The 20,909-nt window shown below is 37.7% G+C and overlaps 1 protein-coding gene across 11 annotated transcripts; it reads right to left on the bottom strand.

Moving 5' to 3' along the window:
• Positions 1–266: 266 nt before the first annotated feature.
• Positions 267–20,781, bottom strand: LCA5 (lebercilin LCA5). 11 transcript variants are annotated; one of them, XM_063330117.1, is made up of 10 exons: positions 20,673–20,781; positions 20,080–20,149; positions 19,886–19,979; positions 13,552–13,935; positions 10,589–11,118; positions 8,931–9,068; positions 7,596–7,692; positions 6,288–6,433; positions 4,175–4,313; positions 267–2,353 (listed from the first exon to the last, which is right to left on the bottom strand). In XM_063330117.1, exons 4-10 carry the CDS (start codon positions 13,748–13,750, stop codon positions 1,548–1,550), a joined length of 2,055 nt encoding a protein of 684 aa, XP_063186187.1. In that variant the 5' UTR covers positions 13,751–13,935; positions 19,886–19,979; positions 20,080–20,149; positions 20,673–20,781; the 3' UTR covers positions 267–1,547. The 11 variants fall into 11 exon arrangements, with proteins under 11 accessions (XP_063186187.1, XP_063186188.1, XP_063186190.1 ...); XM_063330118.1 differs by having other exon boundaries at positions 20,667–20,742; XM_063330120.1 differs by lacking the exon at positions 20,673–20,781 and adding an exon at positions 16,170–16,903 and having other exon boundaries at positions 20,080–20,541.
• Between the last annotated feature and the right edge of the window lie 128 nt (positions 20,782–20,909).

Below are 20,909 nucleotides of genomic sequence, written 5' to 3'. Positions count from 1 at the left end.
TCAAAGCATCTTGAAATCACGAGAATTCTTCTCTGTACTTTAGTGTGTTTTGAATCAGGCTCATAGGGAGCATATCAGAGAGGCATTTCAAAAATCTCTTCTAGTAAGGAATGAACTTCAACTTATTTTCTGTAATGCCTCTGCTAAATCCTTCATTGCCTACCTTTTTAATTTGTGTACATGGCACCATCTGGTGAATAACATCACTAGCAGTGTTGCTACCAACCCCCCTCCCCCCCAGTATCAATAACATGATATAAAAATGTCAGAACTTTGTGTTAAGGATGATCTACACACAAAAATTTTACTCAACTCATTTAATAAAACCATTTTGTTAAAAAATGACTTAGTAATGATTGGAATTTCACATACAAAATTCAGAAATTACAAAAAATGGCATTATGTAATAAATATAATCTGAATATATGAGAAGAGTTAGACAAATTTGGTAGTAAGGTCTACAGAAAACCTACGCAGAAGACAGATCAGCTGTTCCTGAGTCAGTTGTGTTTCTGTTGATGTTCTTCTGAGACAACATGATTGCAGTGTAGAACATTCTCTTTCTACCTGAGCCTTTGTGCTAGGTACGTCTCTTCTATCCATTTCATGACACTGATGTTACACATGCCTTCTCCTGACAGAGTTTTAAGAGGCTCTCCAAATGCCCGAGAAAGAAAATATCTGATGCCTAAAAAAAGTACTCCAAATGAAAAGCAGTGAACTGTGAGCAGCCCACAGGTAAAAACACCCCAACGCTTCCTATGCTGGCTAGCCAGAGATGCCCATCTAGTAGCTGCCCTGAATGCCAAGGCTGCCACATAAAAGCTTGCCGCCTTTCTTAGCCAACTCAGTCTGCAACAAATAATTGCAGAGTAATTGTGAGAAGTGTAATTTTACTTAACATACCATTACACACCAGTAAGTCTTAAAAAAAAATAATTAGAGAGTGACTGCCAGAGAGAGAGGGCAAAGAACAAGTAAAGGGAAAGAGTGACAGAGAGAAGGGGCGGGTGGACAGAGCGAGTACCCAAGAGACAGAAGTGAGAGGGAGCATGACGGGGGCGAGACAGAGAGTGAGCAAAGGGCACAAGTGAGCGTAAGCCTTTACAAGTCCTTCCATTCCTATGGCATCCCTGCCAGCTCTGTGCTACCGAGCCTCTGGGACCCCGAGCCACAGCTGCACAAGTCACATGGTGCCATGTGGCAACAGTGACTGGGGCAAAAACGTCTTCTCCAATTGACTGAAAGGGCCAGCCAGCGCCTATCTCATCTATCAAAGTCCCTCAGGACACCGTTCCCTGTCTTTCTGCCAAAAGACCCACTGCCAGATCTCCAATGTCTGTATTTGGATACTACATTTTAGAAGAAATTTTCTGCATATAGGCTGTTCTATCAAAGTGCATCTTTCCTCTATACATATACCCACTTATGTAAATTATTCCTTCATAAGGCTTTACAATATATCTGAAATGTTTCAATTCTGTATCTAATAAATATTACACGAAAATATTTTTCTGTATTTACATTTGAAACACATAAAAATATGATCATTGTAAGACTACTTCTTCGATTTCATCTTCTAAAGAACCAAGGGTCTTAAGTCCTGGCTTGCTTGTAGTGTGTTGCAAACGGTGTCTGGTTAGGTTTCTTCCTTCACCAAAAAGGTCACTGTCTTCTTTTACTTTGACTTTACTGTTTTTATCGACAAGAAGAGTATTTCTAGAGTCCCAATCTATGTCAAGGGGTGTTGTATCGTTATTTTTAGAAAGAAGGATGGTACTGGCACTGCTTCCAAAGAGTTGTTCCATTAAATTCGACTTCTTTTCTTTCTTACTATTGCTATCTGCATTTTCCTTAACATTTTCTTCTAAGTTGTCACTTTTTTGAGTAAGCCAACTTGGTCTCCCTGATCCTTTCCCAAAGGAAGGTATGTAACTACCAAATGTTAACTCACTACTTAAATCTACGGTCCTTACATTTCGTTGCTTCTGCCCTTGCGCTCTTGTGGCATCATCCTGGCTGCCATCTCCAGGAAATCCATTCGTAACCCTCCCAGGAATCTCAAAGAATTGATTAGTTTTATCTTTTTTCTCCAATGAATCAGATTTTCTTGCTGTATTTATGAGTGGTGCTTGGGAAGCAGGTCTCACGTTTGTTACATTTTGAGTTTCTCTATCAATTTCTTGCATTTTAGCAAGCAGGAACTCTCTTTTTCGCCGCTCTTCCAGCATTTCAGTGCTTTCTCTCTCTACTTCAGGTTTGTGGATTTCTGTCTCCATCTTTGTTTTCTCTTCTTTATCCAATAAAAAGCTGCTTTCTTTTTTCATCTTGTCATATTCTTCCCTTTCCCACTCTGCAGGAAATGTTTAAACATTATTTAAAGTGTTTTAGTTTTAAAATGCCTTTAAAAGAATATTTTTAAAATAATGCAAGCAAAAGCCATTGAGTTTTTCATACACTCTTCTATGCATAACGTGGTTTTCCTACTGCAAAAATAAATTCTTCAGAAGTGACAACTAAATTCACACCAGGTTCTCTGCTAAGATATGAAAGTTTACTGTCATCTTCCAAAGGGATTAGGACATTATCCATGTTTTAGAGTTTTCAGAACTTCATTTCTGCCAATTGCCTTCCCATTTCCCGGGTCTGAATGAAAATGAATACAAGATCACTGGTTTTAATAGTTCTGACTTGCACAGTTCTTTATTTTTCTTTGTCAGCATCACTGACCTCAGGACAGTTCTGGGATATGTGTTTTTGGTTTGGTTTTCATTTTTTTTTTTCCATGAAGGGAACTATTCTTGTGAAGCTATCAGGCCCCAAAGTCATAGCAGTCATTACCAGTTTCAACTTGTGAATGATTTAAAATATACTGCATCGCTGCACACAGAAAACACTTTCACACGAGCGTTCTGTGAATCACCACGTGAACTCAATGACAGTGTCTGTGCAAATACCAAATGTCAGTTTGCACAGCCATAAAGGGACACCAAAAGGTACAAAACAGTAAAAAATTTCCAGATAGAAACTGCAAATACTTACGCGTACAAAAAAAGGAAGCTTCCCAAATACTTCTCTCTTCAAAATATTTTTCTATCCAGACAACAGACATGTGTTCGGCCAAAAGTTGTATTCAACTACTTGGGCCCATCAACACACTTTATTCAAATTTCTGACTGACCTTTTCAAGAAGTTCCACGTTATCTATTGTACTTCAGATCAAGCTTACAGAAATAACTGCAACAGTTCAGTTAATATATTTAATATATTTTTTCCCCAGGAGCATATCGTTATACTAAGTGAAGCAAGGAGCCACCTTCCTGTATGTAAGGTGGGGAAAATATCAGCTTATACCGTAAGATGGGAAAGGAGGTCAGATTCATCCTACAGACACAACAGAGCAGATTCTTGGCTTGTGTAAGTTGTGCACTGATGCCAGTGGAGGCAGGAGATTTTACACAGAATTTACGTCTGAAAGCAGCTATGGATTTTTAGAATTATTCCTTGTCATCTAGAATGAGTGTTTCTGCTCATTAACTATAATCACTGGAAGAGTATTTTAGCATGGCAGGATGCAGTCCATCTAAAATACTTTAAAATATTAAGAGACTTATGAATGTAAGTCATTAAGATGGTGTGGAAATCAAATGAGTAAAAAAGCAATATTAAAATATAATGATAGAAAATGACATTTCTCAAATAGCCACACCAAACGATTCAGATAACCACAAAGGAAAAGAGAAACTACAATTTCAAGTGACACAAGTGAAGTAGATATGTACTGAAAAAACAGGCTGTATTAAGGAAAGCAGATTTGTTCTATAATAGTAAAAATCTACTGCCTAGCTCAATAACATCTAGCAAGCCAGAGATAACATCAGCATTTGCCTGCTAAGTCATCCTTGTTTTGTAAAGCAAAATCTCTCAGGCTTCCATATTTTTTAGTGGACAGCATTTTTTGCTGCTGCATATTTAATCACAGCTGAATACAGGATACAGATTACTCTATATCCCGTACTTCTTTCTGATTCTCTTTGCATAATATAACTGAAAATAATTTTCCACTGTAGCGATCTCTGCAAAATCATTTTGCTCTTCTCACAAGAAACTAGCAGCCTCACTTGATTAGTATTCTATGGTGTATTTTCCAGGCTTCAGCTGCCTGTTTCCTTACCATCATGTAGCTTTTGAACTCTCTCCTCCAAAGCCTGTATTTCCTGAAAACGTTTCAATTTCTCTTCCCTTTCCTTGTCTTGGTCTTGTCTTAGGAGGTCTGCTTGCTCTTTCCATTCTTTGTCTTGAGTTTCTTTTTCCTGAAATAAATTAATACAAAACTGAAACTGATGGGGGAAAATAATCAATAAAACAAACAAAATCAGGAAGTTTTATGTGATTCTGAAATCACATTACTGCTAAATACAAAAATGAGCAAGTCATCTAAACCAAACCAGCTTTGACAACCCAGGGGTTTGGCTCTAAAAATCTTCTCAGCTCTAACATAGTTTTAGGAACCAGAAGCAAAATGACCAGACAATCAACTCTATTCCGTATTACACATTTCAGGAAAGCTGCAGCTACAAGGTCATAAAGCAAAATTACCACTGTGTAAGCGTAGTTCTCTTTAGAATTCAGAAGTTGTCTATGTCAAGGACTTTAATAGAAGGCCAGAGCCCACCACCTTATTCTTTTAACAAGCAAGCAATTAGTTACCCTCTATTTCCACAACCTGATCTTTTTACTCTAGTGAGTGGGTTGTAGATTCAGAGCGTTTCACGGGGGTACTTAAATTTATGGAGTATCAAGTAACAAACAGTGAAAAAGAAAGGATTAATCTTGGCTCAAAAATTCAGCTAGTGAGTGTATATACACATTTAAAAGGAAAGAACCTGCAGAAAAGATATTAACGGCAGCAGTAAAAATCACTAACACAGAAAAGAAGTGGCAATGAAGTGAAGAGAAAGCCAGTATAATCCAACATGTGCACGCTAACTCTGTAGCTTGTGCTTATTTTAGAGTAAAATAAGCGTCTAGATTGAAATACACTTCTAAGAAAAATAAGAGAAACAGTTACTACTTAATGAACAATGAAAATATAACTATTAGCCAAAACAACTTCACGTATTTTCCCTTCATGTAAAAGATTATCATCATTTTATTAAAAAAAAAAAAACACCCCAAACAAACCAACACAAAAACAATTTCATAAAGAGATGGCAGCCAGGTATTTAAAAAGCTTGACTTAGAAAACTGATGAAAGCACAGGCTTCCCAAATCTAACTTACGTTACGTAAAGCAGTAGCCATAGCCATATACAACCTAGAGAGGTTTGTAAGATGACATATAACGGGTACAAGCTGCACTTGTACCAACTGTGTGGTTCTAACTCAGTATGTGCTGGAAGAATGCATATATTAAACTACATCCACACTTACAGAAAGGATTTTGGAAGAGAGAATATATGAATGAAACAGTCATGAAAAAGCTTCAGCCCTATCAGGAAGCCAGTCGTGACCATAATCAGAGCATTATTTCTGACAAATAGGCCGAGCCTTATGTAATCAGAATTTGTACAATTTGTACCAGAATCTGTATCATTCTGATTTGTAATACCTTAGAAACCTTTCTGATTTTGGCCTGAGGTCACAGAAGCATTAGCAATACTTCTAATGGTACTATTTTGTAATAAAAAGGGAAATGGAAAAACAACAAAAAATTCCAACCATATTCACAAAGCTGGAAAAACGACAGAAGAAATACCAGCACTATGACAATAAGAGGAAGTGTTAGATTTATGCATTGTGAAATAAATCTGGAAAGTAAAAGAAACCATAATTAAGACCAAAGCAAAAAGACAAGGCAGCCAGCACTGTTACAACAGATTGCTCAAATAAGCATTAGAAATAAAGAAAAGGGGAGAAAACCAAAATGAAGTCTTAAAAACTTCAAAGAAATGACAGTGGCAGAAAAAAACCCCAAATGGAGCTAATGATTATCAGTAAGACCTAGAATATGATGAACTAATGACAGTGGCAGAAAAAAACCCCAAATGGAGCTAATGATTATCAGTAAGACCTAGAATATGATGAACTAAGTGTCACAAAAATGGAGCATGATATTTCTGGAAGGGTAGAGTTTCTGTTAAAGAACAGAATATTTTCTAAATTATATTTTCTATCTATTTATATTTGTATATTCCCACATAATTTCTAAAATACAAGCTCTGCATTAAACTTTCAGTCTGATAGGTGAGTTATCTGAAGCAAGTATCAAATTTTTATGGAACTCACTATTTTCGGAAGAATTCCTTCTTTCTTGTTTACTGTGTCACCACAGATAAGTTCTGGTTCTGGAAGAAATTCTACTGGTGAGAAATATCCACTGGTCTGTACGGCTTTTGTGAGCTGTGCACCTTTTTTAATATTTTGGTTGTTGGCTGTGGAAAATACAAACTAATCAAGTAATGCTTTCACTTGAAAATATCCCACAATATACCCATCTCTCATTTTTAATGATTTGCAGCAAAAATAAAAGACAGTATCAGAGCCAATGGAAGTGGAAAGCATTGACAAGTTTCACAAAGTTGTTTTCAGCATCTGTAAAAGCTAATAAAAAAAATTGCACGCAAAACTTCTACTGAAAAAAAAAAACCAAAAAAAACCACCTTAAAGCTACTTATAAAGACATTACAGTATAGTGAATATTTTTCAAAAAAATCCCCACAAAATATCTCATTTATCTTACTGTTTGTCACAGAAGCTACATGTAAAGAAGCAAACTCATAAAATTAAAATTCACTTGTTTGTATCTTTGAAACACATACGCTTATCTCTATGGAATGACATTTTAAAAAATCTGAACCTTAAATAGAATAATAGTAACGTATCTATAAAAAAAATGAGCAGCAGACAAACTGTTTGAAATGCTGGCATTAAATATTTAAAAGAGTCCCATAAATTCCTGCTTCTTCTGACAAGTAGATTCTACTGAGCGAGTGAAAATAGGTTAAATACATTACACACACACACATATACACACACATATTTATGGGGGTAGCGTAAGGCTTGAGGCTGCCTTGTCACACCAGAAGAAATCACTGCACTGATACTTTTAGAAGATTATGTTCTGGGACATATGTACTCTTTGGGCAGGAAAAAGAGTGCAGCTCGTCTGACAGACAATAAATTTGAATTAGTAAAAAGTAAATAAAAAGCATAACTAAAATATTCATAGCAGTGAAGTTACATATTTTTAAAGCTTCTGTACTTTATTGTCATATACATATTATCTATGATCTATTAGAGAATTTACTAAACAGTCTTCCCCTCCTCCTTTACCCAGGAACATCTGGTATGAAAGGAGTTAAGAATGCTGTTTGACGAAGTTCTGGGTTTTGGTTCTGCTGCAGTTACAGAATAGTCAAACAACGTGCCCTTCTTTGTAATCAGTGCTGTGTTGAAAGCAGTGCAAGAAAGTAAACGTTCTTGAACAAGCAGCGGTAGGGTCAAACACCGAATGGCATGAATGATATAACCTAGCAGAGTAATTTAAAAGTGTCGCTATTAATTTTTCTGCCTTTATTGTTTTATATAAGTTACCTCTTTTTCTTTGGATGATATCCATGTCTTTTCTTGGTGATACCTTCAACATACGATTAGCATATATATTTTTTGCTTCAAGTTCTCTTTCTTTTTCCTGTGAGTGAAAAAGGTAGGAATAACAGAGGAAGTTACTAATGTTTCATTTACTAGTTAATATAGCAAAGCTGCAAATTAAGTTAAAAATACATGTTGTAAATAGAACAGAGTAAAGCAATCAATAATAACTATGTCCAATGTTTTAAGGAGAATAATCACATTCTTAACTTTTCCTATGCTATAAGAAAGCAAGACAAAACTTCCCCCCTGAAAAAAACTCATGAGCAAAATAATCTTGAGGGGTGCAGGGAAGCATCTCTCCAGTGAAAACAAAACTAAATGCCAATGTTTCCATAAACTTGAATAAGACTTACAATGTAAGCATGGATTGCATAACTGCATTTTCAGTATTGTAAACATTTCAGTGCTAGCAATGTTACTTGTCACAGGGTGGGCCCGCGGCATCAGAGACATATTCTTCTTTCATTACATTTATTGAATAAAATACATAGAACAGTGAATTATCAGCAGTCATACAATAATGAAAATATTTTCAAAATATCAAACTCTCGACTAACAGGTCAGGCTTAAAACACTCTAAACAAGTAAGTTTTTGAGTTAGTGATGCTACTGCTACTTGCTTGACAGCTAGTAAGGTGGTAAACTGGTGTATCTCCACTATCTAAATATGCATGAGACTTGGGGTTTCAAGGAAATTTTCCTAGAAAATAAGTACTTCAGTTCAAGTCTTATTTAATTTTTTTTTCTAAAGATAAAATGACTAGGTAGAACAATATTTTCAGTCCTGAAATTTAGAATTCAGGCAACGATGGAGTGGGGGGAGGCAAATAAACCTTTGCACAAATTTAGTAACACACGTGGGTATCACAAATACATGAAATTAATCTTTACACAAACCCACTGTAATGTAAGTACATTAGTAACATAAAGTACTGTAAATACCTGCAGATTTAATTTTAAAAATCAAGCCTTCAAAACCTAATTTTCCAGTAGATCTTGTGGTTTAATGGCAATGCTTGGTTATGTACTTGATCTTGCTTTTCTTAACTAGTGCTAACAATAATGATTAACACAGAGACATTCTTGTTATAAACACCGTAGGGTCAGAGCACAGAACATTTCAATTTAAAGCAGGAAAAGAACTCATATGTAGTATACAATTAAGTACGCATCAGAGAGTGCAATCACTGGTAAACTATTCAAACCTGATTACAGATAGTTCCAAAGATAAAATGCTAGAACATGGTTGGCAGCTTGTATTGCTTCACATTTTACCTTCAGCTTCTGATTAAGTTGATTAAGCTCTTCTTGGAGAACTCTATTTTCTTCTTGAACCTCATGCATCTTTTTTTTCTTTGAATGTAACTCTCGTTGAAAACTGCTACCACTTAATTCAAGATTTTTTTCCAGATCCTTCAATTAAAATAAAATAATTTTTTTTTTAATAATGGAAGTACTTTTTTTTAACAAATTACAGTAAACCAGTGTTTTGGATTCAGATATTGGCTCCACCATTGCTGTAACACTAAATACATTTAAACCCTTAATCCTAACTTTGAGGGGGCAGACAGAGCACCTGCAAATGCTGCAGCTCATCCTTCTGGAGTATTGAGAGGTGATTTGAGGACATAATGGGAACACACTACTTTCTGCAAGGCTCTTGGTGCAATGGACCTCCCCATCTCTTAAGATAAATCTCAAACTGATGGTTAAGAAACAGAATGCCTCCCTCGAAGTGCAGGATTAGAAGAAAACAAGAAAAAAAATTTAACCTTTCTACTAGAAACAAATTTGTCATCATGCTTTCCTTCACACACCCTCACCTTGCAATAGTTGTTTTAAGTGAACCTGAGATGATGAGAGAAGGAAAAAAAGTGTAAGAAAAATCCCTTACTTTTTAGAGCATGATTCATTTTCACATTATTCAATACTACAAACGTTGAAATACCTGATAATAAAACTACAGATGCCAGATAGTGACACTACAGGGTGAGGTGATTTAGGTAGCTCAGCAGTTTATATCTTGGTATTTATTTTATGAAAGCCTAGTTTCCAGATTAATCCTTTGTATTTCCAGATCTATTATCTCTGTAATGTAATTTAGGTTTAATTACTAATATAGACACTAAATTTTAAACACCATTTCAATGACCAACATAATTTCAGCTAAAAATAGTATTACATACAGCTACCAACAGTTTAATAGTGGCAACACAATTATTTCTAAATAAGATGAGGTTTTAGACATGTTTTACAATGTAGACGCGTTTAGACATGCTTACAAAGATGTAAACATTTCTGCTGAACAAAATTAAAATATATTGCCCAAAATTCCTAAAATGCATACCCATAAAACATTCCAAAGCTCATTTTGGTATTAAAAAAAAAATTGCTGTAATTTTGTTCAGCTCAGCTCTCAGATATGCAGAATAGTGGACAATCAAACACTGCATGAATGCAGTTCACAAAATTGAAAAAGAATTACTATACGTATGTTTTTTAGAATTTTAGTATACAGTTCCCTAAATAGCCAGTCAATATTTAACAAATGCTTCCCCTCCCAGATGATAAATTAGATTGCATAAAGTTGTATTATAGATGCATGCATTTCTGAAACATTATTACTAGTTATAAAAACACTTAAAAGCACATGTCCACAGTACATATTCTGACAAAATACCAAGAATTTTGTACTTAATTTAACAATTTTGTATATAATTTGTAAATAGAAATTTGAATGCACAACTACCAAGTATGTAAGTATATAATCACCTCAGAAATAATTTACTTGATGCTACTTATGTGTAAAAACAAACAAAAAAAAAGAACATTTTTCTATTTGCTCCACAACTGTGAAAAAATACAATTCATGACGCTCACTATGGTAAGAAATATCTGTACCAGAATTTCTTACGAAAAGAAAGTCATCTCACCTTAATTCTTTTTTCACTCTCCTCTAGCCTGCTCTCCGCATAGGCTAGTTTCTTTGCCAGGTCATCTCTTTCGGCAAGGTGCTTATCTGCAGACAGTTTTTTCAGTTTCTGCAAGACAGTTTTTGTTCTGTACAGTTCATCTTCCGAATCTTTCAGCCGTCTCTCAGTTGCACGTTCTCTCTCTTGAGATTTTCGTAGGCGCTCCCTTAATATTCTAATCTCATTGTTGTGCCGAGCAAGGAGCTGAGAGATTTCGTTTTCCGTATCTTCAAACTTATTCAAGGCTTTCTCCTGCCTGTGCTGAAGCCTCTTCAGTGCCCTGTTTTCCTTCTGCAGCTCATCTAGTTTGATGTGGAGTTCAGTCAGTTCATTTCGGAGCTCATTGATTTTCAGCAGCCTAGCAGAAAGAACTCTTTTTGTAACAAGATCTATATCTTTTGCAGGAGAATCCCTAGTGAGGCTCTGAGAACGGAAACCCCATTGTGTCCCTCTTTTGCTTGGTGCATATTTGGAACCCAATTTCTTTGTGGCTAAGAAAGGAAAAATAAAAAGCATGTTTACTATAAGACAATGCAATTTGTCTATTCAGACATCCTTCTTGGAATAAAGCTCTGCCTGAAAAAATTTTACAATACTTAGCAGAGATTGCAGCTTTCAAACCAGACAATAAAAGGCACATATATGATAGACTTATGTTCCTTTTGATAGATAAAAAAAATGGAGATTTATGTTTGTGATCTACTGTAAGAGGTAATATTTGCAGCCATAAACATAGGACCACTGTAAAGTAATCATCTGCAAATTGTATCAGAAGCAACACTCATATTTTGTTAATATTTGATGATGTTTATTAAAATGTTTTAGAAATACTGTACTCTTATGCATACAATATTATCAAATGCTTTTAAAATGGCAACAATTAGCCGAGCATTAGCTAGTTATGTATTATGCAAGATGTAATTCTCTCAGACAAATGCAGTAGTATTTTCAAATCCAGCTGCCATGCTTACAGACAAAACAGCAGATTTCAAAGGCTCAATGCAAAAAGCCTCCAAAGCAAAATTAAAAATCCCATGAAAATTCAGTTCTTACGTTAATAATTTATTCTTGTATCACAAGTTATTTTTCACAGAGTATCCGTATCTGATTACTAGCATGCATCACTTGCATTCCTTTCTGATATTATTATTTTATTATCATTGCCATAGCAAAAACTAAACATTTTGTTTCTACCTTATTTGCCTCTCAAGGAATGACGCTTATAATTCACAAAAAATATCTCTTAAAACAACTGACTATACAGAGAGTGCATAATTCATTAAGGTACAGCAGTGTTCAGAGGAAAGATACTGAGCAGCAGCTTATAATTCAGGCTTGAAAGCTGGGATACAGCAATAGTGCAGCTACCTATACACAGACAGTGAGCGTGTGTGACAGCAAATTCTTCCGACCCTTTGGCATTCACCATGTTTCTATTCTACAGACAATATTTTACAGCCAAAAAAACCCAGCTTTAAAATATTTTCTTATGATTTCCTCTAAACATTTTGCACAAATACTCATTCGTTTTCTGCATAATGCTCTTTTTTTTTCCCCACAGCTTGGGCAAACAAAAAGAAGGGGTTTGTTTCCCTTTACAAAAAATACTTATGTCACATTCAGGTGTGAAAAGATTATTTAATACATGCACTGCAGGAATGATGCCACTCCTATCACCAACTAAGAGAATTCTCATTAACCCTGGACTTCCAACCCCTTCAAGAATTTCTCCACATTTAGGGCAGAACAGAAAATTCTGATACCAAGTTTGCACTACTGAAGAATAGTGTCTTTCAAGAACAACATGACATTCACAATACCTTCATGGAATAATTGTGTTCAATTATGACTATGTAATCAAAGAACTAGTCATTTGTTTGCCCCCTCCAAATTAAATAGCACAATTTTTGTTTCCCAGAAAGCTAACCCATGACTGCTATGGACAAGATGCCACCGGATGCACCAGGACACCAACACTGTCAAGGATCTGAAGAGATATTCCCCCTGGGCAACTTCAGTATTTATGGTTGTATCTTCTAGCGCGCTCTAGGTCATAATGTTGGCCAAATCATTCATACAGTATCAAGCACCTAATGAATGGAATAGAGCACTTGCCTGAGAAAGGCAAGATATGCTCCGACTTCACCAGAAAACGTGTGCAATTATTTAGAACAAGCTGTCAAAGTATGGCAGAGAAGCTTCACACCCCTACTTCAGCCCAGGACCTGTATAACCATTCTCTCCCCTTTGTAGGGATGTTCACTTCCCCACAATCTCAACCAAGAAAGCACCTTATGTAGGTGAGCTGCGTGTGAGGGAGCTCAAAGTGTTACTTCATCTCAAATTGGAGGTATTTTACCCACAAGGAAGGACTAGGAAAAACTTTCTTTTGAATTTCCACATTAACTTTCACCAAATGCATTTTCTCTGTCTTACCACATTAGGGGTCTTTTGTTTGTTTTTTTGAAAGTACCCAGTATTACACTGTAAAGCTTAGTCAACTAGACTTCCACAAGATGGATATCTTTAAGGGTATTTTGTCAGAGAAATGTTAACAATCGTCTCTCTTTTACTGACTGCATAGTAAAGACTTGCCTTGAGTCCTTGGCCTCGAGTCTTTTTGTCAAAGACAGAAAGAGAGGATCATCAGCATGATTCAACAAAAGGCTAGTATAAGAGCCAAACTCACTTGTTAAGAAAAATACGAATAATTCTGAAAATGACCAAAAATCCTCCTAATACAGGAACAGGTTAATTTCAGTTTTCAACAGAGCAGTTACAGTCTACCTGCCATCTGTAGCATAATTCACACGAACCTTATTTGTAGACTCTTATAATGGTAGTTTCCCACTTTTATTTCAGTTTTCAAAGATAATTAACTCTTTAGAGCAGTTACAAAGCAGCAATTTCTGCTATCTACCTACCTTGGTAGTGTACAAGGCTGTTTGAAGTTTGTGTTTTGTGATCTCTTTTTTCTTGGCTTGTAGACGGATAGCTTAGTGTTGGCGACTGGCCAGATGAATGAGATGCATTATCTTCATCTGAATAATAGGAGTCACTATTTTTATCCCCATCTGATTTCCTGTCGTGTTCAGAATCTGGGCTCCTTACTCTTTCTCCCATTTTTCAGATTTAACCGCTTCCCAGATTTTTCTCAAAGACTGTTCATTTTGACACAAAGGACTTTTCAGTTGTCACAATGGCAGCAGCTGGATTATTTCCTTGGATTTATCATCTTCATCTCCAAAGCATGAGATCTTTGCAGTTCAGTTCAGCAAGCAGTTGTTATTATTCAGAATGCATTTTTTCTGTAACAATTTAGAGAGATGAAAAAAGTGAGAATGGTTTTGCTGTTAAAGATAGGTAAAAAAACCTGTAAAATTATTCAGGATTCCTATAACCTTTTGCCATGTGCTGTGCTACATTAGCCTTATTATTTATATTAAATGTAACAGACATCCCTCTAGGAATGCTACTAGTATTATACTCAGTAGTTTGAGGCGCTTCATCCCCAAAAGAGAAATAAGAAAATTAACACGGCTAAATCTAGAATAAGGAATTACTCCCAGGTTAGACAGCAGGGAAAAGCATTTGGAAAAACGAAACAGAAGACAAGTGAAAGCTTGGCGCTATTCAGAAAATAATGTAAACCTATTTAAAAGCTTTTTAACCAAATAAACTAACAATTTATTTGTGTAACTAGAATTGAGATATTTGTAGAATTTGACTAAATCTTCCATGTCTCTATTTCTGACACTCCAATGATGTTAAATAAATCCCTTTTCCCATTTGCCTGGAGGACATTCTGTCCCTAACTGCTAATGAGACTGTACCTATATATCACAGTCTTTGCCCCAGAAAGTAATCTCGTACCCTACATTTAGTGTTTCATGCCTTCAAGAACTGGTAGGAGCACACAAATTTGTGTCATGTGCTTTATAGGAAAATGCAGATATAGCCTTTTGGGGTTTTCATATCTGCTAAGAGAGACCGCAGTGCTGGTATACGGTAAACATTATATCCGCAGCAGGTATAAACCGAGAAGGACTACTCCTGCAGCAAACTGAAAAATCCCCTAATCTCAAAGTAAAGTGACCTTATTTGCATTTTTGGAGACACTTCCTGAGAATATAATGGAACAAATGTATCTAAAATTTTCCTCACCTTCCCAGTGAAAAGAATTTTCTCATCAGTTTAAGAAGTATTTTACTGTCTATGCTCAGCCTCCCATGTTTTTTGTCTCTCTCTCAAGCTTATTTCACCATCTATCTCACTTCAATCCAACTTCAGGACATCAGGCATCTAATGGGTGAATAGATAGGACTTGCATCAGAGGCCATCAGTTCTGCCTGTTGAGTGACAGAAGCTCCTAGCCCATTTCTAAATGGTAAAGCAAACTACACACAAAGAATTGAGCAGCTTTCAATCATAACTCTTTTACAACATACCTGTAAATGAGCTGTAAGCTTTTCACTATATTATTTCCCAATAAAATAAACATAGCATGCTTCTCGGCCTTCTATTCCACTGTCTATACATGGAGAATTGCATAGTCAAGGAGAACAGAAGTTTCAGCTCCCAAGACGGGCTTCGTTACAAATTGAAGTTTTCTGGCCTAGTTCACTGTCAGCACAACTGTTTCGAGTGACTGGAATCCATTTGCCCTCATAATCTATACAGAAGGAATTAGAGGAATAAATATTTCTAAACTGGGCAGCTGCTGGGAAATTAATACTGAATTATTTGGAGGAGAGTGTCTGTCTTTACCTGGGGAGTAACTTTTCAAAATAATGTTTTTTAAGCACCTAAGTATTTTTGAAGTGGTTCAAATAAATCACATGCCTAAAACTTATGTCAGAGAGGATTCTGATGAAAACTAAAATTGCACTGCAAAGCTCAGAAAGAAGACAAGCTATGCTTGAGATCACTTGTCCTAGAGATGGAAGGTATTGGTTATTGCGAACATTCAAACGATCAGTAATGACTGTTCTTTTTTCTTCTGAAATAATGCAGTTTTTAAAGATATTTCAAAAGTATATACCTAACCATAATTGTATTACCTTGTTTGTCTTTAAGTGTAATGAAGATCCTCAGATATGTTCATAAATGCAAAACTAAGATCATGTAAGATTATTAGAACATATCAGGGTGCATCACTACTCCCAAACAGCTCCACTCCCGAGTCCTGGCCTCAAAAACATCTGCACAGAATATATGTTATTTTTCTCCCTGAAGAGCAAACCAAGACCAAACTGAAACACAGGCAGAATTTTGGGGACAACCTGTTCTCTAGAGGGTGCATAGGCAAGACTGCATCAGTTCTGTCTCCACAGGACAGAATCTCAGGGAACGCAAAAAATATAAAATAAAATATAAACTAATATATTTAAATACTAAAATAATATAAAATATAAAAATAGTACTCTGTAAGGCTGTAACACAGACCTCATATTATTACAGTCATCCTGACTGAAAAAAATTTTCCAAACAGTAGTCGTGTTTGTAACCCACATAAAGTGTGGTGTTGTCAATCATCGAATACCTGGCTGGAAGGGACCTTAAGGATCACCTGGTCCAACCTTTCTTGGGAAAAGTACAGTCTAGACAAGATGACCCAGCACTCTGTCCAGTCGAATCTTAAAAGTGTCCAATCTTGGGAAATCCACCACTTCCCTGGGGAGATTATTCCAATGGCTGATTGTTCTCATGGTGAAAAGTTTTCCTCTTGTGTCCAATCAGAATCTTCCCAGGAGTAACTCGTACGCATTACCCCTCGTCTTTTCCATGTGACTCCTTGTAAAAAGGCAGTCTCCACCTTCTTCGTAGCCACCCTATAAATATTTGTCTCCCCTGAGCCTTCTTTTCTCAAGGCTGAACAAACCCAGTTCTCTCAGCTTTTCCTCATATGGCAGGTTTCACAGTCCTTTGATCATCTTGGTGGCTCTTCTCTGGACTCTCTCCAGACCGTCCCCATCTTATTTGTACAGCAGGGATCAAAACTGAACACAGTATTCCAGGTGTGGCCTGACAAGCACTGAGTAAAGTGGGATAACAACTTCATTCTCTCTGTTGGCGACGTCCTTGTTGATGCGACCCAGCATCCTGTTGGCTTTCTTCATCGCAGCAGCACACTGTTCGCTCATACTGAGCTTGTTGCCCACCAGGACCCCCAGGTCCCTTTCCACAATGCTGCTCCTCAGCCAGGTAGATCCCAGTCTGTGCTGGACTCCTGGATTACGTTTTCCAGGAGTCAGGCTCCAAAGGCTCCATTTCTAGCTAACAACATGGACCACAAAACCCGTCAGACTTTGAACTCATCTTGGGTGCCTGGAGCTTTGCTATAGCTTATTTAACTGCAACAAAACTAGTTAAGAACCAGGGGACTTATCTAATTGTTTGAGCTTTTTGCTTCGTACAAGTGTCTACCACCTACATTTATGTTTATAACTAACAGACAGCAATAACAAGAAGTTAGTGCAAAAATGCAGCAGAGGAGTACAGGTATGGGTGACTGCAGGGGCCAGAAAGCACAAACACAGGACAATACTGGGCCCCCGTAACAGCTATAACAGCCCACCTGTGCTTAATTACTGGTCACCAACAGGATGCAGTCTTGGGAGCTGGGTAAAACCAGTTTTTGAGGCAACATATAGAACAAAGAACAAGTACTCAACATATGTAAATGACTCCACATGTAATAAATTCAGATGTAATGTGGAATCATGAATCAATTAACAGAGTTGAACAGAACAGAATAGAATAACGAGCAAGGTGCCCAGTGTGTTAACAAGGACACAAAAATGATCCCAAATGGACCCCAGGCAAGGAGAAAGAAACCATCACCATTCTCCCCCTGGCAGGGAAGGATTTGGGATACTGATGACTTGCTGTAAAGAATTCCCCCTCCCAGCTGAAGCCAGCCAAGTCCCAGAGGGAGAGTGGGTAGGTGAAGACAACACCAGAGAAAGGGTTTGGCACTAGAGCTTGTGCCTATATCATCATCACTGTATATAGCTTGAACTGTGTTAGTATCTGGACTAATAGTAAGTCTTCGATTAGCCCGTTAAGATTTTAGTTAGACTAACAATCAGTTTTTGGCTCTGCATCTGTGTTCCCAGTTTTGTTCCTAACAACAAGCTGAATAAAACAAACTGCTGGGAATTCAAGCAACCTAGTCTGTGACTTGGATGCAAGTCTGTCCCAGGGCCACATGTGGCATCCAGAGGAGTCCTCCTGGAGCGGGCACATCAGTGTTAGAGGCACCACCACTTCTAGAGGTGTTAACCAAGCCCTGTGTGGAGGCAGGGATTATGCTATGGGGGCGATTACACTATCTTCAACAGTGTAAATATAGCCAAGGTACACCCAAATTTTGTCTGCCTTCAGGACACAGAAGGACAGAAAGAAATCATCATGCACAGACTTTTTCTTGAGAAGAAAAACAATTATGAATTAAAACAAATGGGTCTGCATTTAGGTGAAAAAAAGAAGTGCCTACAATTCAATCATCAAGGTGTCTAATTATATATACAAAGCAAGAACACTCACTTTCATTTACTGGCTTAAAACTGATCAGTTACTTTATAGTCCCACAAGTGTTCACTGAAGAGGTAATAATTTTTAAGAATGTTTTTCATAACTGACTGTATTTCAAACAGGCAAATTGTAAGAACTAGAGGATTAGGAGTAGCCATTGTTTCTGTACTGATAATCCCCACTTTTGAGAATATTTTGCTAAGTATCATTTTGACATATAGCAACATAAACGAACGGTAATTTGTGATGCATTCTGGAAGTACTTTGAAAAGCAATGGACTGAAAACAAATTGAAAAAGGTGAACCAATAAAAGCTTCCTTGAGACATCGCCAAAAACATTTTCTGAATCTTCAGATGGTTTTCAGGTTTATAAATTGGTAATATTATCATAATTTCTATACAAAACAAGAAACCTTAGTCTATCAAGTCTTGCCAAATCCAGTTTTCCACCAGTTTATAATGTAGCTTGATTAACATGAAGAACACACAGTTCGTCTTGAGAACGAATGAATCACTAGGATATTTGAGTTTTACTTCAGTTTGCCTAAGGACTGTGTAATTAAGAAGCGCTTTGGTTCATTGACTTTTCAATTGTTACCAGCTAGTTTGAGTTGATTATAAAATAAGTTCAACTCGTGTAAGATCCACAAAGATACCTATTTTCCCCTGGTACATTTTATAAGTTTGTGAGGAGTGAAACATGGGGCGTCAGCAGTGGGTCTAGTAAGCTCCCTCCTACCCCCAAAACCCCAAGCCTCTCCCTCTAACAGCTCCACTCATGCTTTTAGAAGCCTCATGCATCAAGATCAGATGAGTACAGAACAGATGAAGTAAATCTGGGACTCGTACAAACTTTAGAAACAGTTTTGTTTCCAGAATTTCTTACTCCTTCACTTCAGCAACTTCTACTATTGCTATTATTTACAAATTTTGTATTGAAAACATGCTTATTATTGCAAAAACCAGTCAAGCTCCAGGTCACTGCGAAGGATGTGACAGACAAAACAGGGAACACAAAGCAACTGCAATGGTGACAGAATACTGTCTCCCTATCGCTTCTAAGTAAATCACAGAAACAGAAATTGAACTACTGTATTACAGATATTAAGCAAAAGAGAGAAAGGTAAATTACTGAGTAATTCTTCTCTTAAAGTACATCTGGAGCCTAGTTCTGTAATGCAAGACTCATAAAACTTTTTAAGTCCTTTTCAATCATAATACCCTTCTAAGAGCAGAAGCAGCTAGATGCTTTTACTGGTAGCCACATGACACTTCCTGAGCACAAATACTGACCTCTAATGGTCCACTCAGTTTTTCTACTTATTCTGAGAGACAGACAGCACAAGAAAGAGCCAGCTTCAGGCAAGTAAAAAAGCATCAATCCAAATTGTTAAAGTACTGAATATAAGAAAAAAGAATAACTTCAAAAGAAATTAAGTCTCCCTCCTCTTTCTCCACCCATCTTTTTCACATACAAATACTGTAGTTTTTCCAGAAAATAGAGGAGCAAAATAATTTACTTGTATCACATCAAAATATACGCACACTAAAGAGGTTCTAGTGAGGAGCAAATATTTTATTAGGGAAGCTTTCTGCAGCTGCTGACTTAACTGTAAGCATCTCTTCTAGGTTTACCAGCTTCTGGTGAATTAAAATGCTATGTGGTTTTAAAAGACAATGTTAAATTTATCTGACTCTGCGACGGTAATACTTAGCGTTACTTTCAGCAGCAGATCTCAAAATTAAAAAGTTGCTATAAGTCCCAGGTCAGAGATGAAGAAACAGTCGTCCAAATAGGTAATACACAGGCCAGTCCTACAACCAGGAAAAGAGATTATGTTTCTAAATCCTCTACCAAGGAGTCCCATGCTGTTGTTCATATTTCCACCTATACTTCGTGTGTATGTAGACTTACCTAGTTCAACTTAGCCATTCCCGAAAGCAGCTCTCCAGTTCCCAAACCGTAAGCAAGGGATTTTCCTTCACTGGGGAGAAGATATTAAGGAACACATAGAACATTATTTTTAATTAACGCTTTTTAAAACAGCTAATGACTACACGTGAGAGTACATTTCAAGTGCAACCATTTAACCCTAAAATAAATGACTTCTGAGGAAAGGGACCGAACACTTGTGGCCCAGCACACACTGCTTTTTGGAAGGCCTGCTGCTTGAGACCCGCCAGCGCTGGGGACAAGGCCTCTCCTCCGCGCCTGAACTCCAGCGCTGGGAGTCCCGGGGCCCAGCCGCCTTCCCCGCTACTTGCCCCGGGACCAAGCCGGTCAGCCCGGCTCACAGCAGCACGTCGGGAGTAAGATCCGCAGCTGCATATCCGAGCCCTCCCCCGCCCCCAGCCCCCCTGAGGCAAAGCCTAGGCCTGGGCCTAGCCCCGTGCCCGCTCCCAAGTCCCACAGACCCCAGGAAGAATGCCCCCACCCCAGCTGCTGCTGCTCCTCCCTCCGCCCCACGACACCCCCACCGGGCCCAGCCTGGCCCCACACACCGGTACCTGCCCGCCCACCGGGCGGACGCGCCGGCGGTTGCCGCGCTACGCTTAAAGGGGCGACTGCCAGCGGCTGCCCCGGCAACGGGGCGGACGAGGAGGCGGGCTCTCGTCTTTAGCCATTGGCTACCCAACCTGCCACCTCGACGGGCCGCAGCGGCTGATTGGTACGAGCGGCTGGCGGCGGCCGGGAGGCAACCTCTCTCCTCATTGGTGGGAGGCTACATTCCGGCTGCTGATTGG

This window comes from Chroicocephalus ridibundus, chromosome 3 (assembly GCF_963924245.1).
Source record: "Chroicocephalus ridibundus chromosome 3, bChrRid1.1, whole genome shotgun sequence".
NCBI lineage: Eukaryota > Metazoa > Chordata > Aves > Charadriiformes > Laridae > Chroicocephalus > Chroicocephalus ridibundus.
Note: the sequence above shows the minus strand (reverse complement) of the source record. Positions and strands in the feature narration are given on the sequence as shown.